The sequence below is a fragment of the Cydia amplana genome, chromosome 6 (genome assembly GCF_948474715.1).
Source record: "Cydia amplana chromosome 6, ilCydAmpl1.1, whole genome shotgun sequence".
NCBI lineage: Eukaryota > Metazoa > Arthropoda > Insecta > Lepidoptera > Tortricidae > Cydia > Cydia amplana.
Genome location: NC_086074.1, coordinates 11,561,397 through 11,581,400, shown reverse-complemented (window position 1 = coordinate 11,581,400; position 20,004 = coordinate 11,561,397). Strand labels below are relative to the sequence as shown.

The window sequence follows — 20,004 nt, the reverse complement described above, 5'->3', positions numbered from 1 at the left end:
AGCGAGAATCTGGTGCAGAATCTTAGATTTCTCTTTGAATCACGACGATTTGCCTACCATTTCAATCGTGCGATATTCTACCTACTTAGTACTTTCCGTGCTACCAACAGGTAGATTACCTACTGAGCTTTTCATGGGAATTACTTTGGAACACTTAGTGCAAGGCCTGAGTGGACGCTCGAAGCGGAGCGTTCGGCGGGGCGTGCAGCGCGGCGTCGGGTTATTCCCACAAGTTATTCCCACAAGTTGTTGCCAGTGGTAACTACTGGGATTTTTTTTCCCACCTTTTACCACTGGTAACTACTGGGAAAATTTATTCCCAGTAGTTATCACCAACTCGGATTGGTGGTAACTAGTGGGAATTTTTATTCCCAGTAGTTACCACCAAAATTTTGTTAGAGTTAAATACTAATATAAAACGGCATAAATTGTATAGTATAAATATAGAGTGATTTTGAATTACCTAATAAAATCACTTGAAAAATAATCGAAATGGATTATTAAATTTATTCTTACATATATTATAGTTTCAGTACTCGTACCGCTTAAACTGTTTCAATATGTTTGGTCACTCTTATGGCAGTTTACTAAAACACTAATCGACTTATAACTATTTATTAAATCACTATAATTATACTATACTATTTATGCTGTTTTTATTAGTATTTAACTCTAACAAAAATTTTGGTGGGAACTACTGGGAATAAAAATTCCCAGTAGTTACCACTAAACCGAGTTGGTGGTAACTACTGGGAATATTTTTTCCCAGTAGTTACCAGTGGTAAAAGGTGGGAAAAAAATTCCCAGTAGTTACCACTGGTAACAATTTGGTGGTAACTAGTGGGAATAACCCGCGGCGTCGGGCTCACAAGTTATTTGAGCAGCGTGCACTCCTCTCCTATACGCTTGCATTTGTTTAACATGCACGCCGCACGCCCCGCCCCGCTGCACGCCCAACATGAGCGTCCACTCAGGCCTTACACTTATTATCACTTCTTTTAAAATCGCAAGTTAGGTACTGAGAACAATCTTATTAAGCTACTTTTTAGACACGTACTTAGGTATAATATGAATAAATATTTATAATATTTGCGACGTGCGAAACGGATCGATTGATTTGTAGGTAATGTAACCACATGTAACCGAATCGTGCTATTGCGGTTACTGTCGTGACTATTTCAAAATCGGACAGTGACAGTTAGATTAGAACAGAAACAGATACGAGTAGGTACTAAGTTGTTTGAGCTGCATGTCGACACGCATTTAGTTTTTGTTAAAGGTAAGTACTTAACTTAGATTGAAGGTAGATTTATAACTTCCTGTAGGGCTATGATGGCCGGCTCTTTATCATTTGTCACCATGGCTGTCACGTTCTAACAAATATGTAAGTGCGAAAGTGACGCATAGCATGACAGGTGATAAAAATACGAGCATGATAGCTGGTCTGATCTGGTATTTTGCAATTCTGTCGTGGGCAGATTTTTGTTTGAAAACCATAAATAGGTATATGTAATTAAGTATCTGCCTTTAAAGTAGTCATTGGTTCCTATTTTCGAAGGTAAAGTCACTCATACTACCTTAAAAAAGTTTGAATAGGCCAATGGTCAATTATTATGCTTATAAACATTTTTTAGAAATGGTAAGCAAACCCAAATACAATTTTAGGTAGTCATGACTTTCAAAGACTTGCTTCATGTCGTGAACTTTAAGCGTTCACCTTGCTGGAAATTGTTTAGTATTACAAATTCAATTGCAAGATGTTGAGAAATGTAAAAAAACTATGATTATTTAAGAATAAATACATGTAAATAAATACTTTTGCATCACCTTCGAAGTATTATTAGAGCCTAAGTATCAAATACCACATTCGTCATAAAGTCACAATTGCAAATATAACAAACATGACACAAAAAAAAACAATAAATAAAAACAACTTAAAATTACAATTAAACTAAATACAAACTAAAAACTATTCTAAAATAAAACTAAACTAAAACTAACCTAAATTGCAAATAGTATATACGTAGGTACCCACATAAAATATTACAAATGTGATTATCTCCTCTTAAAAAAACCGCCTACGCTATATCCCGAATATATCCATTTTATGCTAAAAATGCCTTATATCATTTTGGAAAAGAGCTGACACTCTTCAAACTGCTGGATCGATTTCTATCAAATATAGGTAGCTAAGAACCACCGCTCGTTTACACGTAAAACTACGGAACCCTAAAAACCGCATCAAAATTGGTTGGAGAGCTACGATGCCACAGACAGACAGACAGGGGGTTAATAAAAATAGTTAAACAATACACGGCATCACTCCCTTGGTCATGACGGCCCAATTACGACAAAGTGTCATGATTTTTTTAGGTAAAACTTATTGGTATACGGTAGAGTCGACAGTATTATAATTAATATCAACGTACAGCGTATGTATTGTGTTACTTCGTCATAATTATACGTAAAAGAAGAAAAATAATTAAAACCATATCTATAATCGAGTTTCCCACGAACCTATATGTTGTAGAAAGTAGGCAGTTACATTAATAACCGTACAAAATGTATTGAACACCTTTTATTTGTTTACGAATATGATCGTGCGTGAAACATATTACTGGTGATTTAATTAGACGAATGGCGTTCGAGGTCTGAGTGAGTCGGAAGAGCGCTGACCCGGATCGAAGCCTCTCCGTTAACGTCCACTGACACACTTCGCGCACACAGCTGATTTACCAATTCACCGAAAACGTAAAAAATATCGATTCATTTAAATCTGGGCTAAGAAAGTTATATGCTAGGCGGACGAAAAGGCAATGCCGTATTCTCAAACATGTTTATTGTTATTATGCTACAAGTAATACAGACCCTGTAAGTTAGTCATTAGACAAATTAGACAATTAGTTATATACTTAAGCGTAGGTTTCGATAGTTAAAGATGTTGTTGATACCTTTTAGTTTATAAACTTTTGTTTAGTTTAGAGGTACATGATGACTTGATGACGGTAGCTATTCATATTCAAACTCCTACTCGTAAATAAATATATTGTATGCCTGCCTACGTATGTTCATTAGTTAATAAATTGGGTACGTAAGATACTCAGTGTCATATAATGACCTTAGGTAAGTACCTACTTAATTTTAGTAGGTAGTAGGTGTAACTTGGTGTAACCTACTGGCACGTACATAGACGTATAGGTACGTACATAATTAATATAAGGTACAATTTTGATAAAACCTCTGTTTTTTTTGTTCTCTTACACAGATAGATCTTAACATAAAGACAGTTCAAAACGGAGGCAGGGATTTGTGTTGGTATCGAAATAAGCATGTATCAGATGTAGGTAGGTATATTCATAGTATTCATTTAGGCACAGTCGCCATCAGATATACCGAAGCGGCCAAGGTGTTCATAACTATCTGAACATGCACTTTAATGCCTGGATAATAGAGCCTTTGTTTAGATATTTGTGAACACCTCGGCCGCCGCTAGGATATACCTGATGGCGACTGTGCCTACTTGAAGTAAAGTCAATTGTACCTATGTCACATCCACAGTCATCTGAAAAAGTAACAAAACTAAGTACCTATAGCAAGTGCTCTTATGGTCGTGTTGGAATTTTTTTTTCCATTTTTGCAACTGACTGTAGTACCTACCCACTTACAGCAGACTATAACACGATCACATTTATGTCCGACATTAGGCTTTTCCTAAAAAAGTACGAATTTAATTCATATCCTTCAGTCTGTAATTGTGCACGAATTGCATGGTTACTGCTTAAAAACACTTCCTGCTCCAAAACTTGTTTGATAAGATCAGAAACCGATCTATAGTACACTGGTTACCAATTTATATTATACATTATAGACTTGTCACGCGGCATATCATATTCCGGGTGTCGGCATTGCATTGACGCGTATCGAGAGGTAGTGAGAGGCAAACGCAAAAACTCTAAGGACAGAAAACATGCTTCCACGCAACAAGTTATGGGTATAATTATCCACCTTCCAAACATGTATGTAGGTAGGTAAAAGCACGAAGCTCACTAAGACCGACATAACATACTTAGCTAAGTAAATACCTCGACACGGTTAGGTAAATATTCTCATGAGAGCGTTTTGCATTTTTTAAATGAATTCAGAATTAACACACGTTTGCTAAGTGTAGGTATGCCAAGTCAGATTATCTGCAAGGTACGTAAGTGGACCGGTAAATATTTTATTTTACCTACCTCATATTCATATCTAATATTACGAGCACTGGGGAAACTAAATATTACAACCTGAAGGTAATAACTTCTAAAAGTATCCCGAAAATTATTTAGGTACCTACCTGCCTCCTGCGGGTTCTAAGCTTTGTCAGCATTAAACTGCTTAAATACTTGCATAGTAATTCGAATTCTGTCCGAATAGGTAACTTCGAAAAGCTTTCCTATATCTAGTAGGTGTATTATAAACAAAATATGGTTTTAGAATACCTAAAGTACATAATTAATTAGATCCCTCTTCGTCCAACTAATTATTAAGGAAACCTTCCTTTACAGCTGGCCGGAAGAAGCACAAAACCGGGAATTATGGAGAACCCGGGGAGAGGCCTACCTAGTTGCCCAGCAGCTTATACAAATTACTCAAATAGGCTGACAAAAAAGGTACCTACCTATATTTATTTAGACCACTCCTGCTATTATAAATAACTCATGGGTATATATGTATAGTACAGTCAGCAGCAGAAGTTGCTAAGCGGGCCAGGTGTTCAAAATTATCTTGAAGCGACTTTATTGTCAAAAGAATAAGAGCGTGTCAAGGTAATTTTGAGCACCTCGCCCGCATAGCAACTTCTGCTGCTGACTGTACCTATAGCATACGAGTAAAAGGTCCATAACCATAACCTTACCTGAGTAAATATCTAAATAAGTAATGAACTGAGCCCCAGTCTTGCATTGAGTGGGGTCATGTGGTGGGAATGAAAGGGAACGTTTTTTGCAGAAATACCTACTTACATGGAAAGGGTTGAGCCTGTTGGCGAGATGATTGGTACTGACCATTATTACAACCTAGTAGTTACTAACTAAGCAATAGTTCGTAAAGCTTTATTGGTTAAGAAATCTTGTAGGTTTGTGTGTAAAGCGTTTATTACTCGTATAACACTGGAAAGTGGAGCCTTTGTTGCCGCTCAAGAGATATGACTAAGTTGTAAATAGCTCATGCCTAGACTGACAGCTACGTACAGGATGGTCTAATAAGAGGAAACGGTAGTTAAAAATAAACGGTAGATCTTCAGCCAATTAGGACATATTTTATTATAATATTAATTGATTTGTAATACCTATTAACGAAAACAAATGAAAAGTATGTAAATAATTTGCTCAATAAAAAGGTAAATAAAATCGTAGCCATGATTATAAACTCAAAGTAGCATATCTAGTAGGTACAGTCGGCATCATATAGATAGTATAGTGAAAGCCACAGTGACCAAATATACGAGTATCGCATCATCCATATCCTTATTCCAATGGCAATAAAAGTGATTGCACTATGTAATTTCAAATGTAAACTTACGAAGGCCGACTTTAAATATTCCCTTTGCCCTCAGAATCCATTTGTCTACTAATTTCGATTACCTACATACATATACAAAAAAAAAGTATGCACTAATTTCGCAATAGATAGGTAGGTACCTACTCATAAAGTAAAAGCTCTCCTACATAGCCTACTCTGCCTACATGCTAAAGAGAAAAGGTACAACAACCGTTAATGACTGAAATACCCATACATATAAAGATCTATCAATTGTATTCATAACAATACTGTGAATCACGCGTGCCTGTATTAATTAGTGACAAAGACAATGATAGAAACCATCGAAATCTCACCTCCGACTCCCATGCGTTTTTCGCGCACCGCGGCTTCTCCTTCATGTTTCCAGAGAACGTCATCCCGATCCTTTGTCCGGGCGCCGCACTTTCACACCGCGACCCTTAGTAAAAAGGAGCGGTTCATTCACTGTCCACGGTTTAACGGCACACTTATTGGCACTGTCGCTTTCTGTTATCTTTTCGCGGGATCGTCGGGTGTAATGTAAACATTGCGCGGGAGCGGGCGGTGCGCGAGCGTGTACGGGTCGGGGCAGCGCGGCGCGGACTGGCGCGGACGCAGCCGGTAACGGGCACGGACTACAGTTAACTTTCTCTCGTCTCGACCCGGCCGCGCGTCCATAACTTAGGCGCCATCGAAAGTGCTACCACAGCCTCACGGGTCAGAGCCTTCGTAGCATTTCTCGAAACAATACCCTTTGAATGCGATGATAATGATAATTCATTCCGAACTTACCGGGCCCAATTTATTCATTGGAGCCATTGTTTTTAATGAGGTTTTGTACAGTCATCTGCAGATATATTTGATCCTCCTGTCTACAAATGTATATTCATGGGATGTCAAATGTAACTGCAGCTTCCTGTATCTAAATTTTCACGTAGGGATTGGAGATAAAACAAAACACAATCGAGTATAAAACTTAATGTATAATCATGGTATTTACAGACTTACCTTATATAAAACAAGTAATTATGGCTATTATAAAATATACTTATTACAACATGTCATTAATAATTTACACAATATTCAAATAAAAGCAACAGTAAACAGATTACTGATGGTAGCAATTTATATATCGTAGTAGCACAAAAGAGACGCGCGATACCGTTGGAAAAAAGAGATTCCGTAATTTACATCATAATTAAAATTATATACAGACATGTTCTCATTGGTACTTTGCAATCTGTATTCAAAAAGACTTGTTGCTGATAATACAATTGTATCATAATTCATGTAACAAGATTAACATATTCTTACGTTTACCACAAATTTATATTTCCATTATAAAAAAGAATAAACACGTGCATAAAAGACTTGAATAAGGTATGACATCAAAAATGCAAACTATACGTTTTGCTTTTCATAAACACCCCTGTATACTAAGTATAAAAATAAATTCTCTAGCTACAACACAGTTGCCGAGAACGCCTTGTCAAATGTAAATGTATACACATAAATCTCATTATGGAATACTATCGTTAGCCATGACAATTGTTTGGTGCATCCATGACATATTGCTAACATATAGCACCTTCGAGGTTAACATGTAAGAGAATGTCGTAAAACTGTAACAATAACCTAGAAAATTAATTTGGCAAGTGCCCAGGATGTACTTGAACAAATGTGCTTACACTAATCGGATACTGTATATCTGGAGTCAGGATAGTCGTGAACATTCTAGGTAACGTATCTAAATAAATATTTAAAACTTTTTCATATGTACTTTATACACAATTTAGTATATTTACCATATTCGCTTTGACATTCTCTCTATAACACCAAGAAAAGAAAGTGTTTTAATAAACCGAGCGAATACTACAGATAAAAAAGTTGTATCACAATATTTTGGTAAGTAAGTAATAAGTATCTATTTTTACTCAAAGTAAAAGTTCTAATTATCAACTATGATCGTGATTGGTACTCGAACGCAAAGGTTTCTATTGAAGCGGCTAAATTGAAGTGACATCGCTGTACCGTTACCTTCGTTTGTATATCCTAACTAAACTATGCACATAGACGACTTGATCTTAATTTTCATATCAACAACCCCGTGAACTGCACGCGATGTATCTTCGATATAACAGCTTAATATATACTCACTTCCCCAACAGTCACTTGACAACAGTCGCACGATATATCGCAATAAGTAATAACATATATACATAATTATAATGGCAATACATAAGCTAGTTAAAAGAATTTACTTGAGCCTTAGATCTTTGGAAATCTGAATGTCTTCTTATTAATACAATATCGATTAACGCCTACATTTTATTTTAACGTTTTATTTGCAAATCTAACAAAACTTTTTAGAAAAATAAGTCGTCATTTGGCTTCCAATTGTAACTATAATGGAATGGTCTCAAAGTTAACCACCATTTACAACTCTTGTAGCTCTCTATTATAATATTGCATAAAGTACTGTGATTACGAAGTCGCTTAACATGAGAGAATTATAATTAAATGATTGTGTAGTAATACATAAACTTATGTTAATGACAATGTTATGGTCGGTATAGGAGTGGCCGCAGCGACACGCCGCTGCCGACCCAGTGCGTGCTGGCGACGCGCGCCGCGGCACAGGTCGCGACTGGGTACTCGCCAGTACTGACACCAACACAGTCAAGGTCGACCTTAAATCCTTGTAATAAAGTTGACGAAGTGTCAGTTAACTGTGTCTTACGATGGTGCCGTACCGTGTGGTCTACTGAACTTGGTTAATATTCACAAGTAGGTATACGCTTGACTTTAGTATAAAGTACGTCACAAAATGGCACCTTGGCACCGCTACTAAACATTGCGATATAAAATGATTTTTAATACGATCTCTAATCATGAGTTTATACATACTTACTAAGAAATTATTAATTATAAAAAACATGTTCTGAACACTAAAAATTTAAAGTTTTCACATATCCATATACAAAACTGATAAATATTATTGCTCTCTATCTATACTATCAATTTTAGACGATACAAACGTTCTCGAGGAAATGAAAAGGTACTTCAATTACAACGTACCGCTCAGTAAACGATAATAATGTATGTCAGAAGGCGCATTTATATGAATTTAACACCTACAACTTTATACGAGTTTATTCGATCAATTTACTAAGTCCTTTACGCAATACTTCGTTCAACGTTGAATACTAACGCTAGTTCTAAGTTAGAGCGTCAGGAGTTTAACAAGTTGTTCCCGCCGGTTTGCCTGTGCTAGGTACCAATTGTTTATGATAAGAAATTTGTTAGCTCGCGCCCTCTACGACGAGTTTCTTCTTAGCTATGATAACGTGAATTTTGACAGCACGCTGTCTGTGCGTTTTGTAATCACTGTGCATTTCCCTGTACTAAAATATGTCGTCGCAAACTACTTATTCCTTATACCCAAGTGTGAAGGATCCTCGAGTTCAGTCGCTGTGTCGTAGTTGAGCGTTTTCCAAAAAAAATGTAGGTACATTTCATTCATGTCTTCAAAATATTGTCTTCTTGGGCTCATTTTACTCAGAATCATTAGTACATTCACGCCTCATACATGAAAAAATGTGTCCCAAGATTTCCATTCCAGATTGTCACATTTTTGTAAGTATGAATAATTTTTTTGTTTGTATGAACGTGACGCTGACGCACTGGAAAAATATATTTTAATAGAAAATTTTGGGACAATTTTTTTCATGTATGAGGCGTGAATGTACAAATGATTCTGAGTAAAATGAGCCCAAGAAGTCAATATTCTGAAGACATGAATGAAATGTAATTTTTTTTGGAAAACGCTCAGTTACTAAGCGAATATAACCAGCCATAAAAATGGAAAGAAATTTTAGGTGGTATATTAGCTGCGACATTTTCGATTAAAGGAATGCTCGAGTTCGTAATTAGATATGAATATAAAAAAAAACAATAACTAAATACGTTTTGAAGTTACATTATTTTGTAGTAATGGCATTTATGTTCTAATTAGTTTATTGTTACATTACACAGCATCTGGAAGCACTTCTCAATCTCTCGAATGTTTACATCAATTCTGGAACCTACGTTAGTTGGATTATATTAATTGATTGACACCAGTTTACCAATATAACACCTCCGTCCCTATGTCGGCGGCCGATCGTAAGATCAGGCATATCGTGAAATTCCTCGGCATATCGTGAAACGTGAAAATCTTTGACCCGTTCCCTGAGTCGACGACGCGGGGCTCCTATTTCTGGGCAGTTGGCCCTTCGGGCATCTAAAGCAACCTAACGAACCTATCCTACCTATATGTATATTGGTTTAATGTCACTATCGTCAAAACATTACACAGGAACATTACGATCTGCCTGATCTTACGATCGGCCGTCGACACCTACACAACGTCTTGTACACAGTACGTGTAGGTAGGTAAGTTTGTTTGTGTTGAACAGTGTAATGCAACAACTTGACTACGATCACGTCGCAGGCGATATCACATTGCCTTTTTAATGAACTACAAACGTTTCACGATAAAACAGTTTAAATTAGTGGCAGTATCTCTTGGCCAAATTTTAAAAATTGCTTTCAACAACAATAATACACGCGACAAAAGTTAAATTTAAGACGTACGCCCTCAATAAAGCTATAATTTTCAAATTATAGTTAAAATGTATTGTGACCATAAAAATATACGTGAAATAAATATGATTTAAATCGAATCTAGCTTAATGACTACGGAGCTAATAGCTAGCAATATAAGAAAAAATCACAAATATACATATGATGGATACGTTTCACATTTCAAACTATCTCACCATACACCGAGCTCCAAGCAAATAATCTCCATCATAATAACCAGTATCACTAACCTTTCGCGAAGGTCAATTCAAAGAATGTATAGGTACGCTTAGAATACGACTTAACATAAAACGATACCATTAAAGTAATAAAATTGTACTCGGCAATAACTAGGATATTACAATAAAAAGTCAATTAAAACAAGATTGCACTCACGGGACGCATAATATAAAACGTAAGTTTAGAATGGCGGTACAACGCAACTTTAGAATAATCAACACTTTACCGATGCGGGCAGCCGGGGCCGACACGCTCGGCGCGCGGACGCGGCGCGGTCACGGCGCGGTCACGGCGCGGTCACGGCGCGGTCACGGCGCGAGTCGTGTGCGCGTCAGCAGTGTCGCCGTCGCGGCCGCCTCAACCGCGGCGGCGCGGCGCGAGCTCCGTGCACAGCCGTCATGGTCTGTGGAACCTGTGAACGAACAACCTATTAACTCTAATCACTCTATTAAACACAGTAGCTCTGTCACTGTATTAATTCACCGTTTACAAAAATATTGTAAGTTTGTGCGGGATTTAAAACATCTTCAAAGTGAGGCTGAATTTGGTAAAATTTTACAACAACGGCGTTTCAGACTAGCGTGCAACAACAGTTTTGAAAGATTCACGGTTAGTTTCACTAGACTTATATCGACCGGGATATGAACCGTGATTACCTATTGTATTGTTTTCGAGCTCCCGATATTTCGACGCAGTTACATGCATCTTGTTCACGGTTAACTGAAGATAGCGGGTGGGTGTCAAAGTTGTGTAGACCAACAACAATACCAAAGGTAATTGGGTGAATCAACTTTTAGAACACTTCATTTCGTGTCCCTAGACTCCCTACTAAAGAAAAATTGATTTTTCAAAAACCATGTCGATATTTTTACTTTTTGGTTTACACGGGTGTTATTAGATCCGTAAGTATTTAAAAACACATTAAAATTAACAATTTGATCAGATAAAAGTTACATTTTGTACGGTAACGCAGGAGAAAAAAGTTATCTACCATACAAAAATCAGGGACACACCATTTTTGCCTTTTTCTACCGCGTTACCGTACAAAATGTAACTTTTATCTGATCAAGTTGTTAATTTATTGTGTTAATTAAATATTTACGTATCTAATAATGCCCGCGTAAACAAAAAAGTAAAAAAATCAACATGGTTTTTGAAAAAACTATTTTTTTTGCTAGCGAGTCTAGAACACGAAATCAGTGTTCTAAAAGTAATTATATATAAGTCTAGCGTGCAACAGACTCGAGATAGCCCAACTAGGAGCGTCGGTGAACAGTGTGGTCACATCCCTCGGCCATGAGAATACCACAAAGACGCCAGACAAAAGAAATTAACTAACTCACTAGAAAATAATTAAGGCTCTTAGCACAGTGGGTTTTTTTTTTTTAAATGGGCTTACTCATGGCCACAGACTAGCCGAGGCGAAGACGTGGCCTACGATGGAGCGAGTCTGCCCAGAAGGTGCCTGTTCACCCTTGATTTGAACTACAAACGATTTGGTTTATGGTAGTTAGTGATAGAGTACCTCGTGAGGTGTTTGCTATCTTCGTGGACCGCCATCTCGGAGCTCTTGAACTCGTTGAGCTCGCGGCGGATGGCGGCCTTGTCGCGCGGCGTCAGCCGCGTCCACGGCTTGTCCGCGCGCCGGTCGTAGTCGTGGGCCTAAATGATTAAGATTATACCTTCATATCAATACTTACAAGATATCCTGTGTATCAGGTAAAGTGTAGGGTAGAGTATTCATAAATTAGCACAAAATTTTAACACGTTAAACACCGTGAAATGTGGTGAATATATAGGAAAACCTTGACAGATTATTTTATCTTTGATGAATTTTAGGCAAACGGATATACCTATAACGAAAGCGCTGAACACTACCAGTTTTAATGAAATTCCGTCCTTATTTTCAGTAGGACAAAGAAGTCTTCGGTATGTACAGTCGGCCAAAAATTTGGTCTACCACCCTACGGTTGAGGTTCGATTGAACGTCATGAGACAACAAGGTTGATTTGACATGAATGTCAGTGACAATTGTCAACCTTAGCGATCGTTAGATCTCGCAGAAACTTTTGTCAAAACTGGTAGACCACTTTCTTGGCCCACAGTACATACATTTCTAAAAGCGAAAGGAAGCTCATTTCCCGGAAGTTCTCGGAAATACATAAGTTAGACAACCGTTGCTACACTTCTCAATAAATACAAGGAAATAGAAAAGCGTATCACATCGAAGGATCAAGTTTTCTGTATTTCTCTCATTTATTCTTTCCAAGACATTCATTTTAGCACTTTTTGGCTGCTACTCAAATAAACCCAGTTTTCGTTCGGCGAACTAATACAAGATTTAGCATAGAGCGTAGGCTAGTGCCTTTTTGCGAAAGCAACTGCCATCTGAATGAAGCTCAAAGCGGAGGCAAATCTATCCGCTAAAACACTACTAATGTAACTTTCTAATGACAGAAATATAAATTCAATATTTTAGAGAATATTGGCCGTTGTTCCAACTATTGGTCATTTAGGAATATTTAGGTCGTTTGGTGGTTTAGTTTACTAGTTAGCCACCTGAGAGCTCAGGAACGTCGCTCTCATTAGTCAGTACCAGTGGCGGTGGTCGAAACCGGCCAATCGCTAACGCTCCGTAGCGAACGAAACAACTGTTACTGTCACACTAATATAGAAGAGTGATAAAGAGACACAAAACGATTCGATGGCGAAGCGAAAGCGATTGTCACCTTGGCTAGGCCGCCAGTACGGTTACCATCAGTTTGTCACTGACATAAACGCCGTCGAGAACGTAATTTACTTTCTATACATCTCGCTCGCACTCGCATATTCGTGCAAACGGGATGTATAGAAAGTAAATTACGTTCTCGACGGCGTTTATGTCAGTGACAAACTGATGGTAACCGTACTGGTCAGTATGAAACGAAATGAATGAGTTTGCTGGAAATTCTTGTTACCTGTGTAACCTCAATGTAGTCACTGAAACGTATAATCTTCTTCTCCTTGAGCTCGTCGACGGTCGGCCGAAAGCTAAGTTTGCGAAGAAGATACCGTTTCTTTTCTTCTTTCTGTTTCTTTTCCTCAGCAGGTGATTGACCTGCAAAAAAATATTTACTGTTAATCAAAATACACAATTGACCAACTGTACTTTTTTAGCGAGTCACTACTTGCGCCATATTTATAACTATAACTTTTGTTGCCAAATCGAGGCATTGACAAAATGAAATATCGACATAACATAACTGTTTTGATACGTACAGCGCCGTACATTGTACAGTCAAGTGTAAAATATGGGTGCACTCATCATACTCAAAAATATGTCCCATAGCTCTATGTCAGTGAATTACTATAGGACATATTTTTGAGTGAGTTGTGTGCACCCATATTTTAAACTTGACTGTACCTCAATCAACTTTATATTGACATTATTTTAAGTTTTTGTCGGTTTATTTTTTCGATTTGCCTTTGATTTCTATTCTACTATGATTTTATTATATTATTATCTTTGACTTTAAGATGCTCATTGATTGGTTTATCGATATTTCATTTTGTCAATCACATCTACTATGGAGATTGTAGGTAAGGAAATATCAGACTTTGGGGTCATGGTTTTTTTGGTCATATAAAAACCCCTCAAAGCGATAAAATAAATGTGTCGTTTCCGAGCAAAAAGTCCCACTTTGTCGCTTGTCCTAAGGACGCCTTGACAGGGTATTCGTATAAAGATACAAGCAAATCTCGTTCTTATGGTAAGCGACAAAGTGGGACATTTGAAATGAAAATGAAATGAAAAGAAGAATGGAAAGATTGACTGACTTCGACAGAAATCTGCCCTTTTTTAGAGTTAGGTTTTTTTTTCTTTCTTTGTCGAAAAGTACTTTTGTTTATTTACATAAAAAAATATGTTAAGGTTCGTCTGCAATAAAAGTTTGAGAACTACCGCTTTAAATGAACAAAAACATCTGAAATGGTCTTTAATCGCGATCGTCACACTTTATTGAGATGACTGAGTTAGTAGAGCGGATCGGGACATATTGTTATAATGGGAAATGCGCCAACGGTAAGATATGATGTCACTGTTCTAATTATTTAGCACACAAATGTTTTGGCTTACGTACCACTCGTGCTTCTGGAAATTTTGTACAGTCAGGAGCAGAATCTCTAAACAATAAAGTAGTGTTCAAATCATTTTGAAAACTTCGTCCGTTTAGCAACTTTTGTTCCTGACAGTATGTATTAGACACTTCTTGTGTATGGAATAGTAGGTAAAAGTAAAATGTGTGTTAGTATTTACATGCCAGTCATCAATGTCAAATGTAACAGTTTCGGCCGGCAAATAACATATTATCTCAATCCATGTATTCCTGCCAAACAAATGCGAATGACACATGTGTTTTGATAGAGTATGCAACGTTTATATGATCGGTAACCTAACATAGGAAATGAGAACTAATTGTGTTTGGGGTTGTTAGAATTATCTCGACGAGTATTAGCCTGTGGAAAGAAAAGTACCTACCAAAAATGATTTTATTGCCGAAAACTTATTACACTTATTATTACACACACACTGCCACTTGCACCATTCCACTAACCCGGGGTTAACCGGTTAAACCTGGAGTTACCATGGTTACCGGTACAATTTGACACTAGGTTAACGGTTTAACCGCTTAACCCCAGGTTATTGGGATGGTGCAAGTGGGCCTTACAAGGTACGGATAAGTTAGTTCTGGCTATGAAAAGAAGATAATTATATTAAGCGTCACTTGCACCATCCCACTAACCTGGGGTTAACCGGTTTAACCGTTAACCCAGTGTCAAATTGTACTGATAACCATGGTAACTCCAGGTTTAACCGGTTAAAATCGTTGATAGCCCACAGTGTTATTTATACGTCATAAATTTATAGAAGCTTGACGTTTAATTAAAATAACACTTACACTGCGTGTGCTATCAAAATCGTCGCAGACTTTTCTTGGTCTAACTTTAGTCACATGTTTTCTCGTAATTTAGTATAATTTCGTATAACCCCGGGTTACTAAATAGTGCAAGTGGCCCTAAGGCTATGAAAAGAAGATATTCGAATTTAAACTGTTGTGAGACATGCTAACATTGAATAATTTTACGGTTTAGACTCACTTGTTTTAAGTCACTTGTTAAAAGAAGATATATTAAGTGTTCGGTGGCTTACTTTTGAGTATATTCCTCTCGACGAGCTCCTCGGCGGTGGGGCGCATGGACAGGCGGCGGATGAGGCGCGCGCCGATCGCCTCCCACGACTCCTGCCGCTCGTGCTCGCTCTGCACCACCAGGATGTTCCTGAGGCCAGACAGACACTTCATCCAGCTGCACGTCACTGGTAAACTTCACTGACAATCCAACCTCTAGACTGAGCTAAGGCCAATTCTTTCATGACACCGATGCTGCCAAAAATACGGGGGGACGAGGTGAGCGAATCCCGTGCCGTGATTGGACCGTTCAAAGACACGGACCAATCACGGCACGGGATTGACTCGAAGATGGAGTAACGCTACCCTATGTGTGGCAGAGGGGGTAGCGCGACTATGCTATGTCTAGAGGTTGGATTGTCTGTGGGTAAACTTATTCGCACGAGGTTCCAACGAAATCCAGGTGTGGCAGATAAGGTCAGTCATACTGTTACGTTCTTAACGCATAGGACGTGTTTAAGCTCTTTGTCGAGTTTGCGAGCGCTTGGAAAGTAGTATGATATAATCGCGCTTGGCACTATTAGTTAGCCCAAGCAGCGCAAGAGCCAAATGTTGCTGATAACGTTAATGTGTGTATGCTAGTGACGTAACAAGTCCGAACAATAAGATGTATCCGCTTGGATTGCGTTCGCGCACTGGCGAGCTAAATAAAATTTGCGAAGCTCCACGCCGGGAATGTTTTCATAACGTCCGATTAACGCTAAATCTTGGCTGCGACCCAAATATCGTAATTCAGGGTAACCTTAATTAATAAACTGTTATATTCGTCTCTATCACACTTCATAATTATCTATTTAAGTGAAATACGGTTCTTAATTTTGTCACAAACTGTCCTAGATTTAACCGGCGTGCTCGTATAATAGCTAACAGCGGGTTTATAGTTTTGGTCTATCAATGCCAGTGCCAAGAGCGCGTCATCATAGAAACAGAACAGGAAGAAATAAAAGATTGATAACAATGCGTTGGCCTCACGATGCATACGAAAATAAACCACACCTCGGCATGAATCGCTCATTCGTCGCGATTATCTCCTCAATTCATTGTAGTAATACGCGATTGTACTATTTACAAGTTCTTTTTTTGCATCGTTCGATTAGTTCGTCTAATTTCAATTACAAATCTTGAATCGTAGATATTATTACTTTCTACAGTGAAACCCGGGTAAGATGAAATGGCTAAGGGCACCCTCTCACGATAGGCTTAGGGCTCATTTAGACGGGGCGAGAACTCGCATGCGAGTTTCATTACATTGCATCATTTATTTTTCACCTCAGCAGCTCGAACAAGGGTACTTTGCTACTTATAAACAGTGAGCAAAATCGCATTTTGCTCACTGAGTGGGACAAAATGAGCAAAATGCGACTTTGCTCACTCAGTGAGCAAAATCGCATTTTGCTCATTGTTTTTAAGTAGCAAAGTACCCTTGTTCGAGCTGCTGAGGTGAAAATTTAATTGTTGGTATATCTTAAGAAAACATGAGTGAATAGAGGTAAGTGATGAAGAAGGAATACATTTTTCGGGTTCTCTAATATGTTCTCACTGCTGAGGTGAAAAATGTTGTGTACTACACTAGATCAAAGTTATTTACATCTCGTGCGCTTTTGAGTCCCTTACTACGCTCAAGATTCTTTCGCTTGCACGGGACTCAAAATAAGCACTCGAAGAAATATCAAACTTTGATCTCTTGTTGTACAAATAACTATTGATCGGTCGGCTGAATTGATGTAACCTCAAATCGTATACGAGTTCGCGCGCCGTCTAAATGAGCCCTAAAGCCGGCCACACACGCTAGGTTTTGCGTGTGCAAGCAATACCAACAGGCACGACCGAGTCTCATAGGGCACACACACGTAACGACAAACCTGCACAAACCCTCAGTTCACACCTGTTTACCTTTTTTTACCTGTTTACCTGTTTTTCTGAAAGAGCTACGAATTTGTATGATTCCATGTACATATGTATATTTTCTAAATCAAATTTCTATTACACCTTATGTGTATAATTGCATGAATTCTATAGTGATTTAAATTGTATTTTTTTTTCCTTATTTTCTCGTAATGCATGTTAATTATAAGATGTAATTATTTTTGAAAAGATGTGTCCCGCCGAGTTTGTTGCCGGTCCCATAATGGGATACCCTCCTCCAATTGAGGGGGGATTTAAATCTTCTCGGGGCAGAGGTGTAGGGTTGGAGCCGGTCTACCTAGCTTTATTTGACGTTCATAAGCGCATTGTAATTATGCCTACTTGAATAAACTATCTTTTATCTTTATCTTTACCTGTTAATGAGCTCCTGGCGGTCGGGCCGCAGCGCGAGCTTGATGTTGAGGCTCTCCTTGCGCGCGAGCTTGGCGGCGACGCGGTCAGAGTCGGTCGTGCCTGTTGGTATTGCTTGCAGACGCAAAACCTAGCGTGTGTGGCCGGCTTTACGTAGACACGTGTTTACCTGTTAATGAGCTCCTGGCGGTCGGGCCGCAGCGCGAGCTTGATGTTGAGGCTCTCCTTGCGCGCGAGCTTGGCGGCGACGCGGTCAGAGTCGGTCGTGCCTGTTGGTATTGCTTGCAGACGCAAAACCTAGCGTGTGTGGCCGGCTTTACGTAGACACGTGTTTACCTGTTAATGAGCTCCTGGCGGTCGGGCCGCAGCGCGAGCTTGATGTTGAGGCTCTCCTTGCGCGCGAGCTTGGCGGCGACGCGGTCAGAGTCGGTCGTGCCTGTTGGTATTGCTTGCAGACGCAAAACCTAGCGTGTGTGGCCGGTACGTAGACACGTGTTTACCTGTTAATGAGCTCCTGGCGGTCGGGCCGCAGCGCGAGCTTGATGTTGAGGCTCTCCTTGCGCGCGAGCTTGGCGGCGACGCGGTCAGAGTCGGTCGTGCCTGTTGGTATTGCTTGCAGACGCAAAACCTAGCGTGTGTGGCCGGCTTTACGTAGACACGTGTTTACCTGTTAATGAGCTCCTGGCGGGCCGCAGCGCGAGCTTGATGTTGAGGCTCTCCTTGCGCGCGAGCTTGGCGGCGACGCGGTCAGAGTCGGTCGTGCCTGTTGGTATTGCTTGCAGACGCAAAACCTAGCGTGTGTGGCCGGCTTTACGTAGACACGTGTTTACCTGTTAATGAGCTCCTGGCGGTCGGGCCGCAGCGCGAGCTTGATGTTGAGGCTCTCCTTGCGCGCGAGCTTGGCGGCGACGCGGTCAGAGTCGGTCGTGCCTGTTGGTATTGCTTGCAGACGCAAAACCTAGCGTGTGTGGCCGGTACGTAGACACGTGTTTACCTGTTAATGAGCTCCTGGCGGTCGGGCCGCAGCGCGAGCTTGATGTTGAGGCTCTCCTTGCGCGCGAGCTTGGCGGCGACGCGGTCAGAGTCGGTCGCGTGCTCCTCGCGGTGCTCGCCCGCGCCCTCCCACGGCCGAGCGTTCTCCTTGTTCTCCATCGCGTTGCCCATCCGCACCGGCCGACTGCTGCGCGAACAACCATAAATATCATTACTATTATCATGGATAGGTTGACTGAGAACGGTTGTATTACTACTAGAGAATAAAGAAATACATATTGAAGCTCATGTAGGCAAGTACCTGTCTGCCACTTATCGTCTTTAAATAGGGATGATGACACATGTTGAATTTTATAACAAAATCTAGTAAAATAGATATCAAACGAGCAGTTTATCACAATAATGTGGATATTAAAATAAAATATTGAAAAATTACAAAAATAACAGGACCTGAAAGTTTCAAAATTTAAGTTTTTTTTAACTTCCAAAAACGATAAAAGTAAAGGTACCATTCGATTCCTTACATTTCACCCAAAAAAATATTGTATAGCAACTATATACATAAACGCAATATTTCACCGACAAAAACGCAATTTTCTTGTTTTGTCCATACTACAAGATGGGCGATGACGTCACGGCCTCTGGCCGTTTTGTATAGGGCGTTTCGTGAGTGAAGTGCGACTGTCGGACTTTGACTACAATTTCTGACTTTTGTGTTACTTTAATGCAATGGGTCCCATATAGACATTTGATCCTAAAAACATACCCGATCGATTGATACCATAAAAAAAATTAGTCATGTAGCCTATTCCCAGGTCCCTTTAATTTATAAAATAGAGATGAGTGAAATGGGGGTTTTATTCTGTGTAAAATCCAAGTACCTGACCGACGAGATCTTTCAGATTACCCCTTTTATAATTATTGGATAATTACTTTAATCTAGAGCTACATTTTGAACAGTTTGAATAAACAGGAACGAGTGGTCGGAAGTCGCGGAGGCCCGTGACGTCATAACAATAAAGTTTCCCGGCTCCACGTTAATGCGATAATTTAATGGATGACGCGTTTCACGCTCGGGATTTATGTTTATGACGGCATTCAAGTTCTA

The 20,004-nt window shown here is 39.3% G+C and overlaps 2 protein-coding genes and 1 long non-coding RNA gene across 3 annotated transcripts in view; all 3 read right to left on the bottom strand.

The window, feature by feature from the left end:
• Positions 1-6,290, bottom strand: part of LOC134648879 (atrial natriuretic peptide-converting enzyme) — a 44,634-nt gene extending 38,344 nt beyond the window's left edge. Inside the window, exon 1 of the mRNA XM_063503463.1 lies at positions 5,874-6,290. Within this exon, the coding sequence (XP_063359533.1) occupies positions 5,874-5,936 (63 nt within the window). The 5' untranslated portion in view covers positions 5,937-6,290. The remainder of the gene's footprint in view (positions 1-5,873) is intronic.
• A 213-nt stretch (positions 6,291-6,503) lies between these two features.
• Positions 6,504-9,016, bottom strand: LOC134648878 (uncharacterized). Its single transcript, XR_010096932.1, has 2 exons — positions 8,292-9,016; positions 6,504-8,136 (listed from the first exon to the last, which is right to left on the bottom strand). It is a non-coding gene; the product is annotated as an uncharacterized LOC134648878 (long non-coding RNA).
• A 1,707-nt stretch (positions 9,017-10,723) lies between these two features.
• The window catches only part of LOC134648889 (phosphatase and actin regulator 4), a 95,318-nt gene continuing 86,037 nt past the window's right edge, over positions 10,724-20,004 (bottom strand). The window contains exons 10-14 of the mRNA XM_063503484.1: positions 18,898-19,083; positions 15,590-15,717; positions 13,359-13,498; positions 11,927-12,063; positions 10,724-10,813 (exon numbers count right to left, since the gene is read on the bottom strand). Coding sequence (XP_063359554.1) covers positions 10,798-10,813; positions 11,927-12,063; positions 13,359-13,498; positions 15,590-15,717; positions 18,898-19,083 — 607 coding nt within the window. The 3' untranslated portion in view covers positions 10,724-10,797. The remainder of the gene's footprint in view (positions 10,814-11,926; positions 12,064-13,358; positions 13,499-15,589; positions 15,718-18,897; positions 19,084-20,004) is intronic.